Raw genomic sequence first — 18,177 nt, forward strand, 5'->3', positions numbered from 1 at the left:
GGGCCTGTTCCTGTGGTGAACTGTTCTAACATAATGTAGAAAGATGGGAAAGATTAAACAAGGAACTGGTGGGGAAAACAATCCACAAAACCATATTTACACCTCAATTGTTGCATTTTATACATTAGTAAACATATCTGCCATGTGTTAAAAATGGAATCCATGCAAATTGCAGAAAAAAGGTGTTCAAAGAACCAGAAGGTAGACACTGAAACTTAATGAATATCAAACAACTTGTGTAATAAAAGAAATTAATGATGGAGCCCCATTACCCAAAGCCCAACTGCACAAATGCATTGTAGCCATTATTAAACATATCAACTCTGTCAAAATTAGGAAGTTTTACCAGGTCTGTTTGGAGGTGGTGGGGCAGCTGGGGTGTTACCCCAGCCAGAGGTACCAGCACTGTCATTAACCGGCTCTCTCCAGCTGGTTCCTGTGTCCATAGGTTGCCCCCAGGCCGCTGTTCCATTGTCCACTGTCACGGTTAGAGCAGGCGGTTCTCCCCAAGAGGAGTCTGGCTTTGTCTGAATGGTGCAAGATTCTCCCCAGCCTTTTGTAATAAAAGGAAAACAAAAACACAAGACAATAAACCGCCCAGTTAATATCTTTGTTAACACAAGTCACACTGCCAATTTGGTGCAAAAATGAAGAAGGATTTATATCACATGATGTAGCATGAGATATTTGTGTAGTTCGAATACAAGCTACACATAAAAATAATTCTCAATCAAAGTTACAAACTGCACAAGTCATTCTTATCAAATGTACTGTATCCTTCACAAACATATAATGGTGTAGATTTAAAAATACAACAAAATTACTCGTTCTCTCTCATCTAAAATTAGACCCCACCCCCCCAAATATGACCAATGAAACGTAGTTTGGGTTCCAAAATGTAGCTCCTTTTTCTTGCAAATAGAGGGCCACTGAGTACTGATCAGGAGCAGGAAGCCAGGGTGATGGTCTCCTCTTCAACCCAGGCAAAGAGACCAAACTGTGGCTTGCCGTCAGCTAGCTCAAGAAAGATCACAGATTTAGCTCTGGTCCTTCTAGGTCTGCTTGACCATCAAGTCTTCAGTGCTATTTATCAGATGTTCATACATTCCCTTCTTCAATCCCCAAACACTATCTTTGGATTAGAGGCATTTTCTGACACCGTAAGATATGCCGGGAAGAGTCTTGGTCATCAGCCAGCCATACTTCAGTACTTCTCCAACAGTAGATAATACGTACAATGTGAGGTTTCAGGAGAACATCTGCACTCCCACTTCTCGTGCAGCACATCCAATTTCCAACAGTCAGAGCCACACATCAAGCAAGAGGTTGCTAACAATGATGTGGCAGACAAAATTTATTGAAAATCCTGCAGACATGGCAAGGCACAAGAGCTAAAGCCTGATTAGGCCTGACTATAGAAACTATGCAGGTTCAATCTACTACATTCTTTTTTGTAAATGTGACATGTATTGAACATTTTTCTAAAGTACGTTGCTGATCAACTGAGCAGCTCGGGATGGGAAAGAACGCAATTGCACCACACTTGGCTTCCATTCATTTCCATGGCTCCTAGAAATTTCAACAATAGGAGTAGGTGATCAGCAGCTTGGGCCCATTCCAAGATCATGGCAGTTTTGCATCACAGCTCCACTTATCTATTATCCTATATCGCTGGACCCCTTACAAAACTAAAATGCATCAAGTTCAATTTGGAAACTTCTATCTCCCAACATCCACAGCAATTTTCACGTGTGGGGTGGGGGTGTGTGTTATTTATGGATGGGAGGGAAGTGTGGGGTGGAAGGAAGAAGTGTTCCAGATTTTGATTACACTTCATGCCTTTTGATTTCACTTCTAAATGGCTTGGATCTAATGTTCAAGGTAGTATCCTGTTTCCTCTGGCGATTAAAATCCTTTCCTTTTGATTCTCTAACGTTTTAAAGACTTCAATTAGATTATTGATCCACAGTCTAATTTTGAGCATAAAAGCCAATCCTTCCGTAATTAACCATTTCAGTACCAGTACCATCCTGATGAATCTTTGTTGTATCCCTTCCAAGGTCAAAATACACTTCCAAACAGTTCCTTAAAGTAGTTTTTCTAATCGTACCATGAAACCAAATGTTCAAACCTTCATTTGCACACGGTCACAAATATGTTACAAGTCTGTAGCTGCTATTCCAGGCTGGCTATGAAAAACAAACTGAGGTTAGAGGGATCCATTATTCAGTTTGCGAGAACAAACAGCAATTTTTTTGCGTGAATCAGTGACAAGGAAGGGAAAAATAAACACTCAAAACTAGCAGAAGTGTAAAGAAACAATTTGAGCCATCAACAGAAAATGTAATGACCAAAATTTTGTGCACTGCACTACTGACACATACATAATCAATGTTCAACATGCAGTTTATCAACTAGAACCACATTACTACTGAAACCATACATGTTCATCATCTTACACTGACTATTAAGAGTGGCCATTCCATTCCATATAACAACCTCTTAAATTTATGCCGAATCAGAAAGAGAGTTTTTATTCATGTAGTGCCTTTAACATAGTTAACAAGAATCCCACACCACCTCACAGGAGTGTTACCAAACAACATTAAACAATAAGCCAGGTAATTACAAATTAGAAGAGAGGACAAGAGGTTTTAAGGAGTATTCTCGAGGGGGAAGAGGGAAAGGTGGTTTAGGGACTGAATTCCCAAAACTAGGGTCTTGACAATTGTAGTCAATCAACCAATGATGGATCGAATAAAATTGGGATGCGCAAAAGGGCAGAATTGGAGGGACTTGATGGTTTGTTGATGGTTACTGAGCTACAGTAAATCACAGATGTAGTGAGGATCAAGATTTGATTTAAGAGATTTGTAAACACAAAATGAATGAAACGTTGAGATATAGATTTGAAAGGACAGAATATCTGAAAGAGAAGAAAAGGAAGAAGGATAAGAGGGATGAAATTAAAAAGGGGCACAATGAAAGTAAAGAGAACTGAGAATTTAAAAAAATTGAGAAGAGAAACTGAAATGATGCCCTTAACCCTGTAGTGGCAGCTGAAACACACACTTGAATAGAAAGAAGATTACATAGCAAGGCATCCCATCAGTAATCCCAAGCATGAGGTAAACAGATGACAGAGGGGTGTCCATTGAATGTACAGGTCCATCTCCTGAGCAAGAGTAGCACCTACTTATCTCAATGAAATGATCATGTAACCTTTGAAAAAGGTTTGTGCATTGAGTGCTTAATGGCATTTAATGTTAACATGTGACCCGAATTCTACCAGCCAAGCTCAGCAACATGTTTGAGGAGCCCACTGTATTAAAGACTCACAAAATGACACAGATTAAGGAAAAGATTTCAGAAAATTAAATACATCGGGTGCTTCCTTCAAAACCACATTGCAGCTTAGTGCCATTGATACCTTCTCCAAGAGCTAAGAAGGAGATAAACTACCATCACTCACACAAGAGGCAAATGATGAACTTGAGAGCCTGTGTGTAGCAATAAAAACACACCCCAAATTTAGCATCAGCAAACCTTTTCACATCTACTGCATTTAGTCATGTTTGCACATATTGCCGGCTTAAAATTATAATGAATTAAAAATGTTTCTGATACACTTAATATTGTTAGAGTTGTTAAATATCCAATCAACTGAAAAGTCTATCTATACACTCCTAAGATGCACTTCAATTTATTGGAAAGCAAAACCAGCCAAAACATCAAAATCACATTGTTGCCTATACACCTTTAAAGGTCTTCACCAGAAATAATGAGTTGGAAAGAATCCACCAACATTGGAAATACATGCCAATCATTTCTGAACACAAACAGCATAAATGTACACAATGTGCCAAAACATGACATGCACCCAAATAGAATGTAGCTTCTAATCAAATTACATTTCAGAAAATATAGTACAAAAAAAATGCCAGCAGAACATGAAGTTTCATCTTTTTATTTCTAAGATTTATGAAGCTGTAAGTCAAGATGAAAAACTTACCGGAGCTGTTATTCTCCTTGTTTTGAATGGCACTTGGTGGTGGCATTTGCTGTGGCAGCTGCTGTTGGTGCTGCGGCGGGGGCTGTGGTGTTGTTGGTGAGGACAGGATTTGTGCCGGCTGTTCTGAGCCATTGCTGCTGCTCTGCGTGTTTTTGTTCCACATGTTCACACTCTTGTAGTTGTACTTGCTTGGGTCTCCCCAAGCAGCTGTACCATCATCGATTTCCATTTTGCGGCGAATAGACTCTGGAGAAGGTTCCTCCCAACCCGTAGGCTCCTCCTCTTTTGATGGTGCTGGCATCGGGCCATTAAGCCACCCCTGGCCAGAAGGTTTATTGGCCCAAGGACTGTTACCATCTTGTGGCTTGTGCCAATCTGCAGAGTTACTTGACTTGGTGGGTTCCCTCCAGTCTTGGGGGGACTGAGCAGGCTTGGAGGGCTCCCCCCAGCCCTGGGGTGACTGTACGGGCTTGGCAGGCTCGCACCAGCCCTGGGGGGATTGTGCAGGCTTGGATGTCTCCCCCCATCCCTGGGGGGACTGAGCAGCCTTGGTAGGCTCCCCCCAGCCCTGAGGGGACTGAGCAGCATTGGCTGGCTCCCCCCAGCCTTGGGACTGAGCAGCCTTGGCAGGCTCCCCCCAACCTGTAGTATTACTGGAATCTGAATTGTTGCCACTTGTCCATGTGCCTCGGCCTGTGCCTGGTCTCCCAGGTTCATTCCAACCAGGCGCAGACCTTTCACTGTCATTATCCCAACTGCCTGTGCCAGTCTTTTGTAATTCCCCCCACTGGCCACTCCTTGAATTCTCTCCCCACCCATCAGCTGCGGACAGTCCCCAACTCTGGTTTGATTTCTGTCCATCAGACCATCCCTGTTTGACCTTTTGTGCATCATTCCACGCAGCTAACTTTTCTTCTTTGTTACCTCCCCATGTTTGATTGCTCTTTACTGTTCCTGTAGCAGCAGTATTATCCTCCCAACCCCCTTGGCTGCTTGAGCCTTTGGTGTCTCCCCAGCCAGGGTTGCAAGAGACTGTAGCAGGCTTTGGATCCCCCCACCCGGATACTGATGAGGTATCATTACTGTTTGGGCCAGGCCCATCCCCCCATCCCCCTGAGTTTGAAGTCTGGGAAACACAACATCCCCAGGCCTCTGTCCCATTGTCAGTTTTTCTCTCACTCTTTGCTGAAGGTTCAATGTCCCAGGCAGTGTTCTGTTTAATTGGAGTCTGCCCCCAACCTGTATTGGAAAGGACACGGGGGTCCAAGTCTGTTCTACTCAGAATACTTTGAACCATTCCTGGTTGATCAGGTTTTCTCTTTTCACCACGTCGGTTATTGCCATCATTGGTTCCTACACTCATTCTATCATGACGACTTCCTGTACTTTCTGTGCTTCCCTCACTGTCTGCAGTACCTGATGTTGAAGTTTTGACCCATAAATTGTTCTGTTCACTTGGCTGAGATGCAGAATTTTGATTCTGACCACAAAGAGCATCATCTAGACTTTTCCATCCATTTGTTCCCTTCCTATTACCGCTTCCATTTAGACCATTACTGGAATGCTGATTGTTAGGCAGTTTGTTCCATTCTCCATTTGAGATCTTAGTGCCAGTGTTTGCATTTGGTGCTGGGTTTCCCCAGACTTTTCGAGTCCCTCCAGAGCCTAAACTGTTCCCTGCTCCCCAGTTTGCATTATGGGAGTTGACCACACCAGTCTCCCATGTGACTCCTCCTCTATTGCTTCCACCATTATTTTTGTAAGAAGTATTTCCAGAACCATTAATAGCAGATTGTGCTAGAGTTGCATTCACAGTGTCACCACTAGCTTGCCCCAAATTACAGCTAGGGCCTGGACATTTTTCTCCAGAGTAGTTAGTGCCAGGTGTACCCCAAGTCGTACCATAAGACCCACTGTTCATTCCCTCACTGATTCCCCCATTGCCAAGTTGAGAAACTGAAGTGCCATTTGTTACTGAAGAGGCCTGAAGCTGAGATGGATTTACTGTGCTCATTCCTAAGGGTACACCCCATGCCCCAGGCCCTGTATGTTTAGGCAGTTCATTTGTCTGCATTGAACTAGTAGAGTTTGGTAAGCTAGAGGTCAAAGGGTTAGTAGTGTTATTTGGTCCATTCATTTCAGTGTTAAGGTTTTGAGGTTGTCCACTGAATGAAACCTTCCTTGTACCATTCACTTCTGCATCAGAATTCTCCTGCAGCCCTCCCCACGAACCATGAGCTGATAGCCCCATGTTAACACTCTGATTATTCAGCATTTGACCTACAGTGCTACGTTGAACATTGCTGCCAGAACTGCTACCTGGCACAGGTCCTTGCACAGTATTTCCATCATTTTCCAACAAAGGCCAGGCACCTAGGTTGGTATTTGGATTCAAACCATTCTGATTCAATGAACCACTAGACGTGGAACCAATACTACTCCAAGCATTCAGTTTACCATGGCTGCTTTCTGGTTTGCCATCCGCGTTTTCTGCAGAACCCTGACATGTGCTTGATATGGACCCTCGAGATCCTCCCCAAGGCCCATTAATACTACCATTTCCTACATTATTGCTGACATTTCCAACCACAAACTGACTTGAAGAACCATTTCCACTGCCGGTTCTGTTGCCATCGCCATCACTAACTGTGCTCCCAGAAGCCATGGTACTGAGGTTCTTCTCTGACCCAGAGCTTGAAGTAGAGTCAATGTCCATGCATTCTGAAGCTAACTCTGGGTCACTGCCAGTGATTGAAGGCCAGGCTTCTTTGTCGGACCCGTCTACAATAATTTTATCCCAATTTGTAGTAGAATCACTGTTGGTAGAGACAGGTCCCCAGTGAGAATTTTCATAATGCGATCCCAAACCACTGTGGTTTAAATCTGTAAAACACAAACAAGAATCTCATTTAAATCTATTCACTCAGTCACAATAATGAACCAAGTTATCACTGAGCTCAATCTTCTAAACATATTTCTATTTTCACTGAACCATTTGGAAATTCAGACAATGAGATGATGTCAATAACAATTTAAATTTTTCTGCTCAACAGAATCGCATACAGAGAGGAGTGAATGGAACGACCATAGCATGCAATAATGTCCATTTGCTGGTAGAATGAAACTACTAGAAGTGACCTAATGGGAAAATGCTGAGTCTTCTACCGCACTTGAAAGAAAAAGTGTTAGTAACCCAAAAATGTTAAAGGGGTATATAGTCTCCTGAATAGTTCCATTCTGCAACAATAATTTATCAATTAAACAGTTACCACCGATACCCATGCTCCCTCTCCAACAATTCAATTTACCAGTGCAGCACCTCATTAAATGGAACTGCAGCAAAACCAGAGAAGTCTGTACCTATACCCTGCTCTAGGCTACATATGATTGATATAAAATGCCATTAATAAATGAAAATCAGATGTGAATGCAAAAGTATACTGCTGGTAAAGCAAATTAAATACTTATTTAGATTACTGGTTAATAGATCTGTTCAGAATACATTTGACACCATGCTAAAAACATATAAGCGCCCTTGCCATGTCACAGCATACCTCAATCATGATTCAGTTTCAAACAGCAGCATGCTCAGATAGGAGCCACCAGATTTATCTCTGGTATTAAATATGTGAGTTAAGAACAAAATTTGGTGAAACCTGAGCTGTTTAACCTTGATTGAGGAACATTTGAAGATAATTAATTGAGCAGATAAGGTAAATGTGGCTTGTTACCAAGGAAATGACAAGGTTCTACAACAAAGAATAATGATTAAATGAAGTACAATTTTAGAAAAGGTATCCTGTTTCTATACAAAAAGTAACAGGTGGTCTTCAGTCAGAATAATACTGGTGTAAACCATTGCTCTACATTATAAAATGAGAGGGAATTGGAACTACAAGTCTACACCTTGTCTATATTTTGGATTTCCCAAGACAATACTTGTGCACAGCTGCTAACCTAGCCTACCCCTATATAGTTTTGTGAAAACTCACTAGTGTCTGGGGACAGCAAGGGCAATAACAGTCCCTTGTAAATTTCAGCCTGCAGATGGATTACTTCCCCTAAAAAAACATGTTTTGTACCAATAATGAGGTGGTTGATGAACACAGATTTGACAATATGTACATGCGTGTACATAAACAGAAGAACATTTCTATAAAAGTTTGTCAAATACTGACCATACGGCTTGTATGAAATGTAATTTAAACCTAAATCCCAGATAAATGACCAACCTCAAAGTATGATGTTAATTTCAATTAGCAAAATGTTTCACATAGGCAGTACTCTAAAATCAGAAAAAAGAATATACTTAGTTCTTATACTATGATTAATAAATGGTCGTTAATACATCTGTCACACACTAGAGAAGTGAAAATCAAGCCAAGGGAGAGCCAGAGAGTGGGCAGGAGAGAAAAAGATAAAGAGCAAGAGAGAGAGAGAGAGAGTGAGAGAGAAAACAGGGTTAGTCAGGTCACCAGTTCCCAATTTCTGTCTAATAACCAGCATCAGAAAGTGTTTATGTGCCAAGAGGAATTAGTTCAGTTCAGTGGTGATTGCACCCCATGCTCATGCCAAGACTTCTGTTAGGTCAGCCACATTAAAATTATGATTCAGCCAGTTGATAATTTCAGGAGAAAGGAAGCAGGAATATAAAAATCACACTCTTGGGGTAGGAGCAAAATATGTGCACAACACAAAAAGTTTGGATTAGCACTATGTACAAGTTCTCATTTTATGCCAGGCCATAGTGAATAAAAACTGAAATAAAAAACAGCTTTAAGAAAGAAAACTTTAACTCTATACAAGGTGTCACATGTGTGGTCATCTTTACAGCCCCTGCTTGTACAGCGTAAGTAACTGCTATCAAGCCAGCATCTTACATTCTTGATTCTGAACTGGTTGCTTTTCCCTCTCCTTTGTGGCAAAGTACCACCTAGTACTCAATGATCTAAAACATCAGCTGGTTGTTAAGCAAATTTTCAAATGTGTGTTGATGGGTATTGGTGTGGCAAATTTCACAATACCATGCAAGATCTTTGATGTATTAGATTAAGCATCTAATTGATGAATGTTTGGCGACAGACATCTGGTGTTGGAAAATGTATACACTAGACATTAAAACCAAAGACAGCTAGCTCAAGATCAACTTATCGAATCCATTTAATTTAATGAAGTTTAACCAGCAAAGCACCTTTCCTTAACATCAGCCTAAAAGATATACTGCTGATCATTTAATACTACAATACCCAGCCACGCATATCAAGAAGGTAAAGTTGGCAGCAACATCACGGACCTGTCTGTTCTGACAGCAAGCATGTAGAATATTCAATAAAACCTGCCTTCTATGAGTTGCGTTCAGCAGGACATATGATCCAGCTGTTGCCATTTTGCAGATACGTAAAGGAGAAACTCATCAAAGTATATTCCCATGAGTTAAGCTAATACTGGGCAATGACAGTAGATTAAAGAACACATGTGATTCTAGAAGCAGCTGGTTCTTTTAGATCTTGTTCCCTTCGGACAGCAACGCTGAATTAAAGCTCATTTCTCCCTCAGCTGGACTGAAAAGCTTCAAACTGCGTTACAACATGGCTGCCAAAGCCTCCCCTGGCGCTGATTTTGTTTCTCTGCCAAGATTAGTCTGAGCAATCTCATGCCACATGCAACAGTCATATTCTACCCAAACAGGAACATTTTAAAACTTAAATCAACTAAAAGTGAATGATTAACACATGTAATGTCATGTAGTGTATTGGCATCCCTGTGAAAATTACTGAGAAGTGAACTGCAGCCACTGTCATCAGTGCACACTAGTCAATGTTGAAATGCAGCCAACAGAAGCACAGTAACATAGCAGCACTGCGCAAGCTTTGCTGCAAACATTCAAGCAATGGCTGCTGGAGAGAATGCAGCCAGAAACCAAATCGCGCTGCGAGCATACAGCCTAACACTAAACCTCCAGAAGGGGAGAGGACAAACCTCCATTACATTTGTATCTTAAGTTGGGTTTGCTTGAAAAGCCACAGAAAAAAGCTATTAATATTTGTAGAATTATTTTGCATAATCAAAGCAGAAACATACAGCAATAGAGCCTCACATTTTTATTGGTTTTCCTGCCAGAGGGTTTAGTGAAGTGTGGAAATTGGCTACAAAAGGAGATATTGGGACAAACAAGGCTGTTTGCCTGGCCCAAGCTTAAGTGAAGCAAGCTGCAAGTTGCTAGGATGGTACTAAGTCTTGCTAGGGTGGTGCTGTAATCAATTTTAACAAGAGACCAAATAAGGGCCTTGCCTACACACTATGTAACACAGATATTTAATACAAACTGGATTACTTTGTGTTTAGTGCAGTACATTAAAAGTATGCAGGCTAGTAAAACTGCACAATCACAACCGGACTTCATCAAAACGCTATCAATATGTCTAAGGTTTTTTTGAAGGTTATGCAAATACAATTCTTTTCAAACAGCACAAGACAACTAAATTAAACAAAGTTAACCCAGTAAATCACCCAACACTTGGAGAGCCAGTTTCTCTTTAATAATCTGTTCAATGGTTACCAATGTAACACTTTCTCCTTGGTTCACAGAAATGTTAATATAATGTGACCATACTCAGTTTTGCACATGCCTACTCCACTCACGTTCTCATACTGTTTCCCAAATGCATTTTGTTTACCAGTATTTATTCAATTCCTTCATAACTGCTGATACAAATTCAGCATTGTAACAACCAACTGCATATACTGTATAACATGGTTAACGCAGCAAAAACTTCCCATGGCTTTTAACAGGAGATTTTGTCAATAAAAAACATTTTTGACCCAGAGCACTCGAGATAATGAAGCTGATCAAATGCTTAGTCAGTGATAGGTTTTAGAGGGTAAGACTATGCATAAGTAGAACATAGAACAGTACAGGGACAGGCCCTTCAGCCCACAATGTTGTACCTAACCAATTACATTAGTAATAAAATGCCCAACTAAACTAATCCCTACTGCCTACACAATGTCCATATCCTACCATTTGCCTCACACTCATGTACCTATCTAAGAGCTTCTTGAACACCCTTATCGTATTTGCCTCCACCACCACCCCTGGCAGTGCATTCCAGGCACCCACCACTCTGTGTAAAAAAAAAACTTAACCTGCACATCTCCTTTGAATTTACCTCCTACCACCTTAAATGCATGCTCTCTGATATGAGACATTTCAGCCCTGGGGAAAAGATACTGGCTGTCCACTCTATCTGTGCCTCTCATAATCTTATAAACTTCTATCAGATCTCCCTCAGCCTCTGCCACTCCAGAGAGAACAACTCAAGTTTGTCCAACCTATCCTCATAGCAGATGCCCTCTAATCCAGGCAGCATCTTGGTAAACCTTTTCTGCACCCTCTCCAAAGCCTCAACATCCTTCCTATAATAGGGTGACCAGAACTGAATACAATACTCCACATGCGGCCTAACTAAAGTTTTATAAAGCTGCAACAATACTTCCTGACTCTTGAACTCAGTGCCTTGACTAATGAAGGCAATCATGCCATTTGCCTTCTTTACCACCCTATCAACCTCTGTAGCCACTTTCAGGGAGCTATGAACTTGGACCCCAAGATCCCTCTGCTCATCAACACTGTTAAGGGTCTTGCCATTAACAGTGTACTGTCTCTTTACATTTGATCTCCCAAGGTGCAACACTTCACATTTGGCCAGGTTGAACTCCATCTGCCATTTCTCCGCCCATATCTGCAACTTATCTATATTCCGCTGTATCCTTTGCCAGTCTTCTACGCTATCCACACCACCAATCTTTGTATCATCTGCAAACTTACTAACCCACCCATCTACACTTTCATCCAGCTCATTTATATATATCACAAACAGCAGAGCTCCCAGTGAGGATCCCTGAGGAACACCACTAGCCACAGAACTCCAGCTTGAATAAGTCCCATCGACCACTACCCTCTATCTTCTACGGGCAAGTCAGTTCTGAATCCAAACGGCCAATTCACTGTGGATTCCATGCATCTTAATCTTCTGGGTGAGCGTCTCATAAGGGACCTTGTCAAACGCCTTACTAAAATCCATGTAGACAACATCCACAGCTCTACCTTCATCAATCACCCTCATCACCTCCTCAAAAAACTCAATCAAGTTAGTAAGGCATGACTTGCCCTCCACAAAGCCATGCTGACTGTCCCTAATTAGGCCATGATTTTTCAAATGCTCATAAATCCTATCCCTAAGAATCCTCTCCAGTACCTTCCCTACCAGTGACGTGATCTACAGTTACCAGGATTATCCCCGTTTCCCTTCTTGAATAATGGAACAACATTAGCTATTCGCCAGTCCTCCGGGACCTCACCTGTGGCTAGAGAGGGCCTGAATACATTGGACAAGGCCCCAGCAATCTCATCTCTTGCCTCTCTCAATAACCTGGGGTACATCCCATCAGGGCCTGGAGATTTATCCACCTTAATGCTTTTTAAGAGACCCAACACTACCTCCTCCTTTATCTTGAAATACCCTAGCATATTAGCATGCTCCACACTGATCTCCCTATCCTACATGTCCTTCTCTTTAGTATATACTGATGCAAAGTACTCATTAGGACCTCACCTCCACTTCCAAGCACATGTTCCCTTCTTTATCCTTGAGTAGTCCTACCCTCTCCCTAGTTATCCTCTTGCTCTTGATGTATGTATAAAATACTTTCAGTGTTACCAGCTGTCCAGCTAAGAAATTAGTAGTCCTTAGTATGTGGCACATAATTTGAGAGTAGCAGCGACTATCTAGGCACTCTTGAGGAAGCTCAAAGACTGGACAGATCAAGACTGAAAGATATAACTTCAACATTGCTTGTGTAACAGGTGGTGAGGGAACCAACACAGTAAATCAACTTGTCCACGACAATGCCAGCAGGAGTGACAACTGCACTATCCTTGGAAAGGCAAAATTTCATCATAAAACAGAGAACAGTCTCCACTGTGTTGAGCAGCATTACCAGTGAAGTCAATGGGATACACACAATAGATCTGACAGCTCAAAACTGAGCATCTATGAGGTGCTCCAGGACATCAGAAGAACTACTTCCCATAACTTGCAACATCATGGCTCAGTATATCCCTCACTTCACCATTACTGTCAAACTGGATGACCACCCCTAATTCAATAAGGATCATGGAAATAAATGCCAGGAAATGAGGCATTAACTGGTGAAACTACTTCACAAAGAATGAGCCAGATCAAAAATCTGGAATCCCTGTCACATCCAGCTGCCAATGATGGGGAACAATCAAGCAGTTAACAGGAGGTGGCTTCAAGTCCTACCTTTACATCTTCCATAATGGTAGAGTCCAGCACAAACACAGAAGGAGACTGAAGCATTGCAGCCCCTTGAGCATACCAGAACCACTGAGTGGGTGCTAACTTCCCCTGGAGGTTTCAGCATCAGGGAAGTCAGCCTTCAGCAATTCAGTGTGATATCAAGAAATGACTGAGAGTTCTAGATGCAGCAAAAGTTATGGAGCCATTAATGTTCAAGGCTGTGGAAAATTTCCAAAGTTTGTCTTGTCAATAAAAGCCAAACCAACCAAATATTTTGCTGATCAAAACAAAGGAAAATGTTGAAAATTGTGCTATCAAGAGATACTTAATAACATGCTCACCGATCATCCATTTGGGTTTTGCCAGGATCACTCTGCAGCAGACATCAGAATCTCAGACAGCAATGAGGAAGCGTACAAGAGTGAGACAGATCGGCCGGTTGAGTGGTGTTGCAACAACAACCTCGCATTCAATGTCAACAAGACCAAGGAACTGATTGTGGACTTCAGGGAGCGGAAATCAGGAGAACACACACCAGTCCTCATTGCAGTGTCAGCGGTGGAAAGGGTGAGCAGCTTCAAGTTCCTGGGCTTCAGCATCTCAGAGGATCTATCCTGGACCCAATACATTGAAGCAATCAGGAAGAAGGCACGCCAGCTGCTCTACTTCGTTAGGAGTTTGAAGAGATTTGGTATGTCATTAAAGACTCTTACAAATTTCTATAGCTGTATTTGTGGAGAACATTCTGATTGGTTGCATCACAGCCTGGTATGGAGCCTCCAGTGCACAGGATCACAAGAGGCTGCAGAGGGTTATAGACTCAGCCAGCTCCATCATGGACACAACCCTCCCCACCATCGAGGACAGCGTCAAGAGGCAGTGCCTCAAGAAGTCAGCATCTATCATTAAGGACCCTCGCCATTCAGGTCACACCCTCTTCTCGTTACTACCGTCAGAGAGGTGGTACAGGAGACTGAAGACCCAAACTCAATGATTCAGAAACAGCTTCTTCCCTTCTGCCATCAGATTTCTGAATGATCCATGAATCCATGAACACTACCCCATTATTCCTTTTTGTTTTGCACTACTTATTTATTTTGGTTAAGTCATAGATTTCATGTCTTTGCACTGTACTGCTGCTGCAAAACAACAAATTTCACGTCATATGTCAGCGATAATAAATCTGATTCACAGCCTTGGCCTAAATATGAACACAGCTGAGCTCCAATTGAGTAGACAGTGAGTTCCCTCAACATCAAGACAGCATTTCACAAAGTACAGCATCAGAGAGCCCTAGTAAAAGTGAACTCAATAGGTATTAATGTGAAATCGCTCCACTGGCTGGAGTCATACCTTGCACAAAGATGGCTGTGCTTGCCTAAGGTCAATCATCTCAGCCCCAGGACAATGCAAGAGCTCCTTAGGGGAATCACCAAGACCCAACCACTTTCAACTGCTTCATCAATGACATTTTCCTCATCATAAGCTGCATATTTGCTTATAATTTTGCAATATTCCATTTAACTTGCAAATCCTCAGGAAATGAAGCAATCCATGCATGCATGCAGCAAAATCTAGACATGCGCTGATAAGTGCCTCTAAATATTTACACCACTGAGATAACACACAATGATCGCCTCCAACACAACCATTTTCATATTCAATGGTATCACCATTGCTGTATTTCCTGCCATCAACATTCTGGGTACAAGATATTAAGCAGTTTGGAGCCTCCCAGATCTCTACTACCTTTTCACGATCTGCAAGGCACAATTCACAAATACTCTCCACTTGCCTCCAACATTCAAGTAGCTCAGCATCAGTCAAGACAAAATAACCAGCTTGACTGGCACCCAATCCATCATTCTAAGTATTGACTCAATCCATCACTTGCACTGAGAAAGCTCCTTATACTTCTCTTGATCTAACCTTTAACACTGAACTTTAGTGCAGGAATGTTGTTCCTTAATTTGAAGAGTTTATAGGCGTATGTACAGAAAGTGTTAGTATCTCCCTGGACACTGATAAGGTTTTGCCTTCCCAAACATTTTTTTATTGAGAAATCTGATACTGGGCTCCAGAATTATTGCACCAAAGAAGAAGATAACTTGGAAGGAAAAGAAAAATTGACTTCAAAATTGGCTTGCCTGTGGAAAGCAGAGGGTTGTGGTGGAGGGAGTGCATTCAGATTGGAGGGCTGTGACTAGTGGTGTCCCGCAGGGATCGGTTCTGGGACCTCTACTTTTTGTGATATTTATTAACGACTTAGATGAGGGGGTGGAAGGCTGGGTTAGCAAGTTTGCAGATGACACAAAGATTGGTGGTGTTGTGGATAGTGTGGAGGGCTGTCGAAGATTGCAGAGGGATATTGATAGGATGCAGAGCTGGGCTGACAAGTGGCAGATGGAGTTCAATCCAGAGAAGTGTGAGGTAGTAAACTTTGGAACGACAAACTCCAAGGCAGAGTACAGGGTAAATGGCAGGATTCTGGGCAGTGTGGAGGAGCAGAGGGATCTGGGGGTTCATATCCACAGATCACTGCAAGTTGCCTCGCAGGTGGATAGGGTAGTTAAGAAAGCTTATGGCATGTCAGCTTTCATAAATTGAGGGATCGTGTTTAAGAGCCGCGAAGTAATGATGCAACTTTACAAAACTCTGGTTAGGCCACACTTAGAATACTGTGTCCAGTTCTGGTCGCCTCATTATAGGAAGGATGTGGAGGCGTTGGAAAGGGTGCAGAGGAGATTTACCAGGATGCTGCCTGGATTAGAGAGTATGGATTATGAGGAGAGACTAAAGGAGCTAGGGCTGTTCTCATTGGAGAGGAGGATGAGGGGAGACATGATAGAGGTATACAAGATATTGAGAGGATTAGATAAAGTGGACAGTCAGTGCCTCTTTCCCAGGGCGCCAATGCTCAAAACAAGAGGACATGGCTTTAAGGTATTGGGTGGGAAGTTCAAGGGTGATGTCAGAGGGAGGTTTTTCACCCAGAGAGTGGTTGGTGCGTGGAATGCGCTGCCTGGGGTGGTGGTGGAGGCTGATACATTGGACAGGTTCAAGAGATTGTTAGATAAGCATATGGAGGAATTTAAGTTAGAGGGATATGTGGGAGGAAGGGGTTAGATAGTCTCAGGTGTGATTTGAAGGGCGGCACAACGTGGTGGGCTGAAGGGCCTGTATTGTGCCGTATTGTTCTATGGTTCCTAATCAGAGACCCATAACACCATAAGGCACTGGTCCCCAACTGACGGGTGTTTAAACTTATTGGGGACCTGTGAGACTTTAATAATCCAGCTAATTTAGTTAGAACATCTAAAAAGTAGATTCACTCTGCATGCCAGCCATCCCTGGGAAAGCTCCAGCTCCTTGGATGCAGCTGACCATGACATTATCAGGCATTTATGCGGGGGGTGGAATAGAAGAAGGGGCATATATTTTTTTTTACCATGTGTGAACAAGTGGGACTTTCATTCTTAAAAGTGTGGGAATGACTGTCATACAGTATACACAGATAGGAATTCAATTTAGGTGGTAAAGGAATTATTGATGGAGAGTTGACAGCTGGTGTGAGTGTCCCACTATACAGACAATATAATTATAATGAAAGGAATATGCAGCATTTGATGCACTAATCATTGCTCATTATGGATTTATGAAGGACTGAATAGGCCCCCAAAACTCAATATTCTGAACTGTACAAGGGTCTGTTGGCTTGTGCTAAAACATTCCTTGATATTCATGCTAGGTAGCACCATAACTCTTCCAAGTCAGTTCTATGGCCACTGCAAACATTGGACAATATACTGCTGCAACAACTCTCCTCCAATCCATCCTGTGCTTGGCTTACGACATTGGTCCAGGCTTCAAACATCCCAGTGCAAAGTTAGTTGAGTTCCTTTGCTTTGCAAAAGATTATTTCAGTGAGTGAACTGATGAATTGCATCACCTCTCCAGGTACACATGGCCATGGCTCTTGGGAAGCTCCCACCATTTGATGTGTGATGTTTTTAGTCTTGCTGGGTATCCACACATGCTCCTAGTCTGTAAGTGCTATAATTAATCAAAATGGAATCCTTGAACCATTCCATTATTTGTTACCCTCACAGCAATTTTGTAAAATACAAAAGGCACACCGCCATATTTGAAAGATGAGGTATTTTAAACTCGTTACCATATAATATTCATATTTATACTTTTACATTTTCCTTCTCCCACATAACACCATGCAAATTCCTGTATATTTTAGGAAGACACAAAGACTTAAAAAGGATGAGTAAATACAGTAAGTAACAGTCCAATACAATCCTTCTTCACTGAAGAATGCTATATTAAGCTGATAGACCATTACCAAACTACTGCATAAGTATCCAGGCTCACTGTTGCAGTGAAACAGTCAACACAACATAACCCAAAAAGAGGATCTAAATTGTTCAAAGCCTGCCAAAAGTTCCTTTTAGAAATGAGAACAATTGTTGATGCAAAATCCTTACAGGTTCAGCCAACAGCAATTATCAGAAACTTTTACCACAATATTTTGGGCACTCCCTCCCAAAAAACACAGATTAATAGCCCCCTTCAAATAAAATCAAAGCAATGAGAAGCTACATGAATACTTTTCATAAGAGATATGAGTATCAATGGACATAGGACTCTTCATAATGACAACATGCATTTCGATTAAGAGCTTGAGATTATGTCACACTGACAGAGCGATGGTTGTACTTGTAAATCAATACAGAATGTCAGACCTTAAATCTATGAAATTATCTGCAACATACTAACGACATGACTGCGAGATCCTCTGCTTAGAATGCAGATTTTTAGGGAAATAATGGTCTT

General features: G+C 41.9%; 1 protein-coding gene across 11 annotated transcripts in view; it reads right to left on the minus strand.

Annotated features, from left to right (window-relative positions):
* Positions 1-18,177, minus strand: part of LOC127573350 (trinucleotide repeat-containing gene 6A protein-like) — a 108,466-nt gene that overhangs the window by 23,772 nt on the left and 66,517 nt on the right. For all 11 annotated transcript variants that reach the window (XM_052021465.1, XM_052021474.1, XM_052021473.1 and 8 more), the window contains 2 exons: positions 4,013-6,895; positions 347-553 (listed from right to left, as the gene is read on the minus strand). In XM_052021465.1, the coding sequence (XP_051877425.1) occupies positions 347-553; positions 4,013-6,895 (3,090 nt within the window). The remainder of the gene's footprint in view (positions 1-346; positions 554-4,012; positions 6,896-18,177) is intronic.

The sequence above is a fragment of the Pristis pectinata genome, chromosome 8 (genome assembly GCF_009764475.1).
Source record: "Pristis pectinata isolate sPriPec2 chromosome 8, sPriPec2.1.pri, whole genome shotgun sequence".
Classification (NCBI taxonomy): Eukaryota; Metazoa; Chordata; class Chondrichthyes; order Rhinopristiformes; family Pristidae; genus Pristis; species Pristis pectinata.